This window comes from Anastrepha obliqua, chromosome 1, assembly GCF_027943255.1.
Source record: "Anastrepha obliqua isolate idAnaObli1 chromosome 1, idAnaObli1_1.0, whole genome shotgun sequence".
NCBI classification, from domain to species: domain Eukaryota; kingdom Metazoa; phylum Arthropoda; class Insecta; order Diptera; family Tephritidae; genus Anastrepha; species Anastrepha obliqua.
Genome location: NC_072892.1, coordinates 129,235,767 through 129,248,279, shown reverse-complemented (window position 1 = coordinate 129,248,279; position 12,513 = coordinate 129,235,767). Strand labels below are relative to the sequence as shown.

General features: G+C 37.2%; 1 protein-coding gene across 1 annotated transcript in view; it reads left to right on the top strand.

Moving 5' to 3' along the window:
* The window catches only part of LOC129236084 (calcium-activated potassium channel slowpoke), a 282,580-nt gene that overhangs the window by 218,305 nt on the left and 51,762 nt on the right, over positions 1 to 12,513 (top strand). The window contains exon 15 of the mRNA XM_054870285.1: positions 8,465 to 8,536. Within this exon, the coding sequence (XP_054726260.1) occupies positions 8,465 to 8,536 (72 nt within the window). The remainder of the gene's footprint in view (positions 1 to 8,464; positions 8,537 to 12,513) is intronic.

The following is a 12,513-nucleotide window of genomic DNA, read 5'->3' as shown; positions in this document are numbered from 1 at the left end:
CACTCCTGCCTCGATAATCCACGTCAAGAGTCGTAATACATCACCATACGAAAATGTTCACAAGTTAATTTCATCTTTTGGGCGAAATTAATTTCCCAAATCACTGAAATAGAACAAATCAAGCGTGTGACTGAAAATGTTGTATGTAAGTTTATGCTAAAGAATACCAAACTTTTCTATAAAATTATCGTATTACAGTGCATCAAAGGCGATACTGTTAAAAGGCAGCCCTCGTACCACAATCTTAGAAAGAAATAGAATCAGGCGCTTGAGACGCAGTTCAAAAATTCATACATTTGTAGCGTATACCAGTAAATCGAGCTACCGTGGAATTTTAATTTAATATTAAATTTTTTAATAGAATTTATTCTGAAAATTCAAACTAAGAAAAAGATTAGACGCAGGCGCAGTCTTAGTCGTCTCTTTGACTACTTAAACAAAGTGCGAATACGAAATCACTTGTCTATTGATATTGAAATTATAGCGAAGCAATGTTGCTGCTGCCAAAAAAAAGTGAAATGGTACCCACAATAGCGCCACTTACGTGGAATTTTTTGCTTCATAGGTTTTTACTAGATGCATATCGTTTAACCAAATTAAAATAGGAAAGAAGAAAATCAACCCTTTTTACATATTTATTTACATACTCTGTCGTGATAAATTCCTCTCGTTCAATTTTTCTTGAACAATCTCTCATTATTCAAATACCCACAACCAGCATTACTTTTTTAAGTTTAATTTTTTTTTATTAAAATAGTTATTTTATAAAAGACGATTGGCTTTGAATGCACCCTTTCCTAATTGATCACCAATACATGCAAACCTACCTACAAAACAAATTTATGATAAACGCGGAATGATCTTAAATCCGCTACCACACAAACACACTCAGGCATTTATTTTCGAATTAGTTTCTATAAATCTAAACATTTTTCCAACTTATCCCTTTTATATAAACTCTAAAATAATAATCTGCACATAAACGTAAGTTACGCTTTCTCCTTTCGTTAGCTCGTCAATGTTCTGATTTCGGATGAACAGTGCATGGACTGGCACAAATTCAAATTGAAAAGTATAAAAATATGTTAAACAAGAAAAAATATTACATTTATATTGTATATTTTACATATAAGAAAGTTAAGCAATACACGTATTCGTAATACAAAAAAAATATATATTTTCAAGTATGATTCCCTATGTTTATGTTTATACCTTAAATTTCCCCAGCTATATTTATATGGTTGATTGATTGATTTATGACTCGTTTATGACACCAGCTGTAGTTTATTTGGTTATTTGTATTTTGCAATGTTGTCTAGGTATATATTTACTAGTTCACATAAGTTATGCATAAAAAGGGTATTTCAAGTTCGAGTTTTGGCCACCTTTCGGTAGTGCACAGATTCGAGTCTCCGTGCATGAAACACCAAATGATAAAAAAGTTTTTTTTTCCTAATAGCGGGCGCCCCTCGGCAGGCAATGCAAACTTCCAAGAATATGTCTACCTGGAGTACACCTGCCCTCTAGAGTACACCTGTATTTGAAAGGAAGCTTCAGGCGTGTACCCCGCGCTGGTACACAGATGACCCGGAGACTCCCGAAGGCATATGCACTGGAATATATGGCCGCAGAACCAAGCGTTCTCTGCCGATGGGAAGTTTTCCAAGCATCTTTCAAGCGGGGGTGTATATCATCTGTCTGTGTGCAGAGATAAACTTAAACAGGAATTTCCGGAATGAGCTAATTGTCATTCTAAGCGACAGTCAGGTGACACTCAAGACTCTGTCATCCTGTAAGGTTAAGTCCTCACTGGTTCTAGAGTGCGTCGAGAGAAAATTAAACTTACAATCGCACCCGGCTAATTTGGGTCCCAGGACACAGGGGTATAACTGCGAACGAAGAAGCGGACGCATTGGCAAAAGAGGCTTCGGCCTTGTCATTAATACGACCCGAGCCCTTCCTTGCTATGAGACAACACACTATTAAGGAGAAGTTTAGGAGTCAAGAGCTAAGACTCTAAGAGAGGTTCGCTGGCAACAAACTCTGAGGCTACGCCAGGCGAAACCCTGAGAAATTTCGAAAACATATAACACTCCCCAAAGATAAAAGAAGGTTGAGACATCTTGCCCAATTTCATCCAAACGAACACGTACGCTCAATCCAACCCAGCTATATCCTGAGTTTAATAAGGGAACTAGGGCTAAATGAGGTACTGTGATTAGTCGAGCGCTCAATCCATTGCTTCGCAATGCGCGATAGCGTTCGCCATTCACTGTTACATTCGTGCCAGACTCGTCGATGAAGAATTATGGGCCAGTAATTCCTCCAGCCCATAGAGTGCACCAAAAAGTTGTTTGCAATGGATGTAATGGCTGTTGGTTGATTTTTGATTGGCTTCGGGTTACTCTTCAACTCAAATACGGCAATTTGTATATTGACTTAGCCAAGAAACCAAAAATGGGCCCCATCGCTGAAAAAAATTTAGGTTCCAGTAGTGGATCTTCCACTACTTTTTCCAAAGCATTTTGGATGATCGGCCGTCTTCAAATCGGGAACTAGCTGTATTTTATACCCTTTAAACCAAGATATTGGCGTAAAATCGCCCAAGTAGTGCCATAAGATTTACCAAGTTGTTGAGATCGGTGCCGAATCGATTCTTCCGGGTTTGCGGCAAAACTCTCATTTACAGCCACAACATACTCTTCACTTCGGGCAGTGCGTGATCTAATCGGACGAGTATCATCCAATAATGTATTCTCAATTATTCTCAATTTTACCGATGGTTTACCGACTAGTACCTTCGGTAGGACGGCTATGTATACCATAAGTTGGTCTGAGCGCGCGATGAACGCTTTTCACAGAACGTCGACTTTCGTAATAGAATTAGAATTGATGAAGAAATGTCAATGAATACTGAAAAAAATTATGTGTTTAGTTTGACAGTAGTCACGCGTGATCTGTCCATAAAACCTTATTTGAAAAAGTAGTATTACATGATATTTTCGAAAAATTAAATTCACATTCGGCCAAAATGTTAAAACTTTAAATCGCCGAGGAACACAAATCCGACCCTCTAGACTAATGCTATCCTCCGTAAAGTTGGTCTGGGAGACATTCTCTTACATAATTACCAGTATTTGTGCGTGCTGTTTAATCACTATTGGAATATGAAAGTTATAAATAAGTTTGGTTGTACATATTTACATATGTATACGTTTTATATTCCGGCATTGTGTGGTATCGATCAAATTGACGCAGAAATGCCGTCACCTTCCGTCTTATCAGATTCAAAGTGATATTCGTTAGAACTGTCACTAACTGACGTATCATCCCTAGATCGCTTAGCCATCGTGCGTGGGATAAATATAAAATATATAAAAAGTCTGCTGGTTCCTCTGGCGGTAACCCTAAGTGGCTGAATCGAAGAACTGAAATTCGTTCTGACTCTGCCGTCGTCTTACATCGTAAGGCCCCTAATGTCTTTGAATGAAAGCGTGACTCTTTTACTATACCTATGCGTATCTTATCGCTCAGAATGAGCCTTGCAGCTACGAACTAATTGGGCGGCTAAAAGCCGACACGCGTCCGAAACGATAAAACGGCCTCAAAATACCTTGCGTCGGCAGGACTTTTACTGTTTGTTCTAATGTTAGAGGATTACAAAAATTATTTATTTTTATCACACTTTAGGGTTAAAAGTATTAGCGATTTGTAAATTTTTCACCAACTATCACATTTTTAAGCATACAGACACTGAATACCCATTCCACATTTGCGTTTAATCTGAGAAAGAAGCTCGCACTTGAAAGAAACTATACAAATATAGTCTACTCGTATGTTGCTTTAACTGAAACAGTTTGTGTAGGTAAATGCATATAATAAATATATACAGTATATACATACGAATCACAGAAAACTAAAAGAAGATTTGATAAAGTGTTCGCACGTGCAATTACATATAAATTAGCAAAAAAATAGCAATATTGACAACACCAACTCAAAACTATTCGAAGGATGAAACTTGGGAGAAAATTAAATACTTCCTTTTACTCCACTTACAAATGTACACACACGCCCACATATGCATCTAAGGTATTATATTTACATATATAAATTATTATTATAATTTTTTTTTTTGTGAATTTCATTGAATTGCACGTTGCTCGATTTTTATCAAATCTCGCACAACATTTTTACTCTACATAAAAAATAAGAATTGTAACATATCCCCTAATACATATGCACTAAAAATCAATTAAAAACCAACATCTTCAAGCAGGTCTGCATAAAAGTTGAATATATAAATAGGTAAAGGTATAAGTAAGCATATATTTAAAGTAAATATTATAAATAAAATAAAACCTTAAAAAAATTATATATGAAAGTGGCTACTCTATGTATTCTCAGTATAATTAGGTGCAACCATCCACCCAAAGCATTGTATGTAAACATAAACAAATACATTCTTCAAACTATTTAAAAAGCCTTCATTTTATATATAAAAAAACAAATTCTTTGAACCTTACATCTGTTACAAAGCAAATGTAAATATGTTCTCGTAGTGTTTTTACATAAATTCCTACATTTGTAACTACGTAATCATTTGCAATTACATACATACATAGATAATAGAGAAAATGTTTGTAGGTGCGTATACGTAATATTCTTACTGTAAGTACTCCTACTAACGGCTGCTACACTTGATTCGCAGCAAGCGTCAGCAGCCAAAGCCGTTACACCTGTAAATATGTATTAGTTACTCAAGTAGCTGAGATGATAGGAAATGAGTTACGTTTTTGCTGACAAGTATGAATTAGTTTTGTTAATGAAAACGAAAAAAAGTATGAAACGCATAAATCTGAAAACCCGGCGCTGTGTTCATTTTGTGACTAATCGCTACCGTAAACGGCGACTACAAATGTGAGAAAAGTTTGGTTTCATTGCCTCGCAATTTTTTTTTTTTTTTGTTTTTTTCTTAAAAGTTTGGATGCGGCTTTCGCTACGCCAAGAGACACACGCAACAGCATAAGGCTTGTCCACTAACTATGCGTCGCAGAGAACATTTTGAACAGCAGTAGTGCAAGCTTTTTTTTACCATCCAAGTGTTCTGATTATGAATAGATGCTGCAATAAAGCCTATCGAATGTATGACTATGGCCTAATGGCGTTTGAAGGAATGGCTTTTAACAACTCGTCGGTTTATGTAGAGTGTCCAACAAACAATGTGTTAGGGTTCAAAATAAAAAAAAACAATAAAAAAAATATATAAACCATATAAAAAAATTTAAAAAAATATATAAAAAAAATTTAAGAAAAATATTTAACAAAAAATTAAAAAAAATATATAGAAAATATAAAAAAAATGTTTTCTTAAATTAAAAAAATTAAAAAGAATAAAAAAAAACAGCATAAAAACATTTGTGTGAAGTTTATAAGTCTAAAAGCAGACTATGTTGAAAAATAAAAAAGGTTTACTCCGAGCAAGTAGTTTTTATATTTTCTCGAATTTTTCAACCGAACCTCGTACGAAGTGGTGAAAAAATGAATAAATAAATTCGGAAAACAAGACAGTTAAAGCGTTGTCACATTCATTTCACAGAAATAACATAATTGTGAATTATATATTCTTTAAAACTTTCTTTATTTTTACTTTTACTCGCTCCGCTTGTCTGTTTGCATACTACAAATTATACTTAGTTCTGCCATAATTTCTGTTACGAGTTGTTGTAGATATGAAATTATAACACCTTCTAATACATCCTCCTGGTACACTTTTGCCCCCTTTTCGCAGAAATGAAGAAATACAGCGCTTTACCATTACGGGGGTCGCCACGCTGCAGCCACGGAACACAATTTTTTTGCGCCTTTAGAAGTTTCAGCATAGATTAGACGATTTGCTGATTAAAAACTTCTTCAACAGTGAACATTTTCTCATCTGTAAAAATAATATTTTCATGGCCGTTGACCACGTGCCACCAAAGAAACTGCTTGCATCTGTCAAGATGACCAGTTGTCAAAAGATGACCAGTTGAACGACGGAAGGCTTTCATGTGGAGATAATCTCTAATTAGTCTCGACATGGATCTGGTCGATACATTCATTTCCCTGGACATGATTTTCTGCTTTCTAAGCCGATTTCTGCGAATTCTTTCTCCAACGGCTTTTATGGCTGCACTGGTTCGAAACCCGCGAGGACGACCACTCCTTTTTCTGTCTGTCACTTCAGACGTTTGGGAAAAACGAGTGATCGTGCGGCACTCAAAAATTCTCGAAATATTAAGTGTTTTAGCAATGCGTAAATCTCAATTGCACTTTTACCACACTTTTGTTATGCAATCACTGTAATGCGCTTTCCCTTAGCTCCCCACTCCATTGTTAACAACCGAAATTTGCCTCGAAACTGAGTATAATTTACGAGTAGACAATACGAGTGCATACGAGCAAAAGCAAAAATAACGGAACTTTTTTTCGTGAATTTGTTCTCGCCGTATGCATTGCACATTGCATTGCATTCTGGATCTGACTGACAATTGGTGCTGCGCGAATGGGCTATCGGCAAATCCCGCCAAGACTGGTATTGTCCTCTAAACCAGAAGGAGGAAGCTTGATGGACTCGTTCTGCCTAAGCTAAAAGAAGTCACAATCCATCTATCCAAGGAAATTAAATATCTTGGAATAATCCTCGATAGTAAGTTCCTCTGGAAATCACACGTTGAAACAAAGACATCCAAAATACTGACAGCTTTCTGGCGGTGCAGGTGTGTCTTTGGGAAAACGTGGCGACTTTCTCCTAGCAAGATACTATGGATCTACACGGCTATGATAAGACTTGTTATCACCTATGCGTCAGTGGTCTGGAGGACTACCAGAGGCTCAATTGTGGTCAAAGTCTAAAAACGAGCCCGGCAAACACTGTTTTCGCATTTTTACGGGTAGCTCCAGGACCGAGCTTTGCTCTTGCAATGCATGCATCTGTGTTTCAAACGGAGGTGTATGCTGTTCAAGAAGCAATGAACTTTGTTGAGGGAGGTAGATCTATATGAGTCTGCAGCGACGCCCAAGCTGCGCCCCAAGCACTTCAAGGGTTGTTGAGTCCTGTAAATCCACGCTGAACTATGTTGGTAGACATAATAGTCTGATGCTAACATGGGTCCCGGGACACGTGGGTAACGAGACCTCTGACTCCTTACCTAGGATGGGCTCTGAGGCCCCATCTGCTACTCCCTTTTGCAGCCATCAAAGCCACGGTTAGCAAATGGTTTACTACAAACCAGAAGCGAGCTAGGCAGGCTGAGAAAGGCTGCAGATGGACTAAACTGATATTACCTGTCATGTCCGACAGACTGTCGTGAATCCTCCTGTCATTAAGCAGAAGGGACTGTAGGCAGCTGGTTGGACTGATGACGGGCCACTTTCTGTGGGCGAAGCACATCTCAGACAGTGACCTCTGCCCAGCTTGTGGAGAGGAGGATGAGACGGCGGCTAACTTTCTGTGCGTCTGCCTCGCCTTCACTCGAATCAGGCTTGTGATGTGGCAATGGCAATGTTGACAATGGACTTAATGTTGTCTGAGTGCTGTACTTGCTAGCTGTCCCGACAAAAAAAGAAACAAAAAAATGCATTGCAAAATTTGTCACAGAATTTATGGCAAAACTATGATTAATTACCTTTATTTTCCTTGGACCAAAAACAGTGACATGAGTCTAAAAAAAACGGAACAATTTGAAATACTTTGCCATTCATATTTTATAATAGTCTATAATGGAATAAGCTATAAGCCATTATAGACCATTACAAAATAAGAATGGCAAAGTATTTCAAATTTTGTCTTCTAATAAGGATCTAAGCTTGTTGTACTTTAAACCTACCGCCATAACCCCACTCTGTATGCGCACATTTGCATTTAGTTAGCAAAAAGGGACAAACTTTGAATTTCAACTCTAAAAAATTCACAAAAAATTGCATATCAAATAATACCTCGATTTTGGGTGTCTTTACCTTTTTTACTGCGTCCTGATTCGATCAAAGGACCGAGTGAAGCTGTAAAGCTCAAGTCATTCATTGATGAAAGGTAAAAAATTTATTCACACATTGTTTGTTGGACAACAGTATGTTCCACAAGTGTATGCACAGCAACATACATATGTACGTGCGTATGGATGAGCTCGAATTATTACAAATTTGTTTGCGTGCTTCTGTATCTCTAAGGTTGTAAGTTTTATTATAATACGATACATATACATATATAACAAGAAATTCCATCAGCCATTTTTATCGATTACTAAATTATACTAAATCATAAGTATATGAAATATGTGTAGTATACATTTTACATTTATTATATTCAGGAAGTTCAAATCAAAATTAAATCATTCATTGATTTTGTATATTGTATGTATGTACTATGTAAACATTTGAAGCTATACCAAACAACAACAACAACAAATTGTAAACCATCTTGCAGATGTGGGCATGATTATGATGCAGACCGGAATGGTGAATCAAGGCATTACCTCAGTCCTTAACCAAATGGAGGGTATGCAAATTAGCCAATCAAACCTAATCCTAAGCAAAAAAAAAAACAAAAAAACAGTAATAATCAACTTAAAATAAGCTTAACCCAAAAATGTTGCATAAATATTTAAAAAAAAAAGTTGTCATCCAATAACTCAAAAGCCAACAGCTTGAAAGACTTAACCAAAAAATAAAAAAAAAATAAGAAATTAACAAAAATTAATTAAAAACCGTCATACTGCTATTTGTAAGCAACGCTAAGCCAATGCAATTAATCTGCAATTTCTTTTATTCGCGCCTTAACATACTTACCTGCATATTTACTTACATAAGTGTGTTTCCCTCCACAATGTCAGCTAAGTTATAAATGTCTATATGTCAAATAATTCTTGATTCTTTGATTATTTACGTAATTTGCTGAAACCACAAAAAAAAAATTATATTTATTTATTGCTTCATAAATTCTGCTAGAGAATAAAATAGCGCAAAACTACATGTCGATTTTTCATGTTTAAGCCGCTTTAAGTTAGTGCGACTTCATAGATAGACGAAAGTTTAAATATACAGCTGCCACGCCCATTTATGCTGCTCTTTGCGAAGACACTAAAAATTATAGAACCATTGCTATACCAAAAGCAGCTACTTAATATACATATCAACATATAAACCTATTACTGTACTTACTTACCATCCAAGCTTAAGCCACTCAACTCTTAACGTAGCCCCTTACCGTGCGACTTAGCGTCGATGCTTGGTAGAATATTTAGCTGTCATAAAAATTATGGGATGAAAATATTTTTTAATCCCTATATATGTATACTATACATGTATGTATAGGTATATTAAATATTATATTACTTAAGTAGTAGTGCATTACTGGTATGAGGTGAATTGAGGTATAATTGAAAGTAAGTTCGTATACTCGTATTCTGCAGCACACAAATATGCATAGTCTTGCTGAAGATCTACTATATTTTGGGTCGCCTAACTTATAATTGTAGGTACATACATACATATATGTAGATTAAAGCTATGTGCCGACTAGCTTAAATTGATAAAAACTCCTAAACCACTGGGGAGTGTCGATGATGCAGTTGATGAAGTTGATTGATTTAAGATAAAAAAATTGTATTCAACAGGTTGGTTGATAAGCATTGAAAACGACGCGTAAAAGCGACCAGTAAAGCAATCAAAATTTATACACCATTATAATATTTCGTTTCTATTTTGAGCACACAAAAAATTTTATTCCAATCTGTCAATTTATTCATCGCTTACAAACCATTTGAAGTAGACATGTCAGTCTATTTTTTTTTTTTGTTTTTGTTTGCAAACGATATAAACGCCTATCAAGCAGTAATAAATGGCTTCGTTTTGGAGAAATTATCAGCAACACAAATTCATAAAAAAAAAATTGGAACTGGTAAGATAACCTACCCCGTTATTTTCAAGCCTGCTCCTTTATTTGCCACGGTGTAGTTTCGGAGTTTAAGCGTTTTTATATAACCTCCGAAGATGGAAGACTTAGTGAGTACCCATTGAGCGGGTGCCACATATTTTTGTGAAGATTTAACCGAATTTTGCTCTAATTTGAGCAAATCGTACAATTCCTGAAACCATAGGCATCTCAGAGAACCAAGTACTTCATGTTTCACATAAATAATTCATTATAGAGAAGAAATTTGGGAACAATTTAGTGCCGCATTCGTTAACAATTCTGTAAAAGTTTCTAGGTACCAGAAAATTATTAGGAGGTTGAATTAGTTTTAAAGGTGACACTTAGATGGCGCTATTTATCACTTTATCGCGTTGGCAATACTGAATATATATTCATGACAAAGCCTCATCTCTAGGCTTTGTTTATCAGTATCTGTCATTTCGCTGAAGTATAAACAACGCAGTGTTTTCGTGCTCCGAGTATGTCAACTTTCGTGCCGTCGAAACGCAATTTGCGGGAAGCTTTGCTTTTCTGCTTCAATTTGAAAAAAAATACAGCCCAAGCCCGTGAATTGCTGCAGGAGGCCTACCCAGACCATGCTCCGTCGATTTTAACATGTGAGTACTGGTTTCGACGATTTTCACACCGAAGACAAGGAGCGTCTTGGCCAGCCCAAAAAGTTCGAGGACGCGGAATTGGGGGAATTGGTAAACGAGGACTCGTGCCAAACCCAAGAAGAGCTTGCTGAATCATTGGGCGTTGATAAATCAACCGTTTGCAAGCGTCTAAAAGCGATGGGAATGATCTAAAAGCAAGGACATTGGGTCCCGTACGAGTTGAAGCTGCGCGACGTCGAACGGCTATTTTTTACGTGCGAATTGCTGATCGAGCGACAAAATCGGAAGGGTTTTTTGCATCGGGTGGTGACTGGCGACGAAAAATGGATCCACTACGATAACCCGAAACGCAAAAAATCATGGGGTTTGCCCGGCCACGCATCAACGTCGACGGCCAAGCAGAATATTCACGGCAAGAAAATCATGCTCTGCATTTGGTGGGATCAGGTCGGCGTCGTATATTTTGAGCTGCTCCAACCGGGCGAAACAATCACGGGGGATCGTTACCGACTGCAATTGATGCGTTTAAGCCGGGCATTGAAAGAAAAACGGCCGGAAACGGTAAAAAGGCACGACAAGGTTATTTTGCAACATGACAACGCTCGGCCGCATGTTACTCAACCTGTCAAAAAATACCTTGGAACGCTTGGCTGGGAAGTGTTACCCCACCCGCCGTATAGTCCAGACATAGCTCCCTCCGATTATCACTTGTTCCGGCATATGAGTCTCGATTTGGCGGACCAGCGGTTCTCCTCGTACGAGGCTACCAAAATATGGGTTGAGTCATGGATAGCCAAGCAGCGGCCAGAATTTTGGAGAAACGGCATCCGGAAATTGCCCGAAAGATGGGCGAAAGTTGTAGCTAGCGATGGCCAATACTTCGAATAAAATATTTTGTACCGTTTTTTCACAATAAAGCCCCAAATCTTCGAAAAAAACCTTTAAAACTAATTCAACCTCCAATAATACAAAGATGATCGGTCCAATCATAGATTCCGTCGTAGAAAATCTACGAATACGAATGTCTACTGCGAAAAAATACGAAAAAATTGTAATCGTGGGTTCCATGTGAACACGAAATAAGTGCTGCCAAACTCAAATGTCAAATTTCAATATTTCGACAACAACTCACTTCAATGTAAAGAACCCAATTTGGAAAATAATCAAGTTAGCTGAATTTTCATACAAAAATGTTTTCGTTAGCATGTGCGGTTGTGTTAATGGAGGAAGAGAGAAGTAAACTGAGTCTCAAAATTGGGCCAAAAATATTGAGAGATGCCAGCAAACCTCTCGATATGGACGAACCATTGAAAAGTGCTTGCCTTTTTGTTAAAGAAAAAGTTTACTTAAATTCGGTTTAAAATAGTTATAAAAAATTACCGGTTAAATAAAGCTGCATTTACATACGGTTTGAATTTCATTGAAGACGGCGAAAGCTCAGAGAGGCCGTTGTCCATAACTCCAGTTCACCGACTATCCTCTGGTTTACGGTTTCTTGCGGAGGGAGGCTATCAGCACGGAGTTGGCAAAGGCTTAAACGTGCCAATGGGACAGTCGACATTCAGCTATGCGCCAAAAGACGTATTGGCGTCATTACAAACACGATTGTGTCCTCAGTGGATAAATCTCGACATGAGTGCCAACGAAAAACAGCAAAGCAAAATGGAGTTCTATTAAAAATATAGATTTCCTCGCATCATTTTGTGTGTGGATGGGACGAACATAAAAATTAGTTCGAATGTACGTTCGGAGCTATTAGAATTGTATGATTAATTACAATTTCTTAGTTTCTACGAATTCTACGAAAAACAGTCTGCGACGGATTCTATGATAGGGCGCGATATAAAATATTTGGAATATCATTGGAATAAGTGAAAGCAGTTGAAGGGAGACTATTTTGAGGCAGGTGAAATGGTTAAAGTACCAGTTTGGCACTCCCCAAGT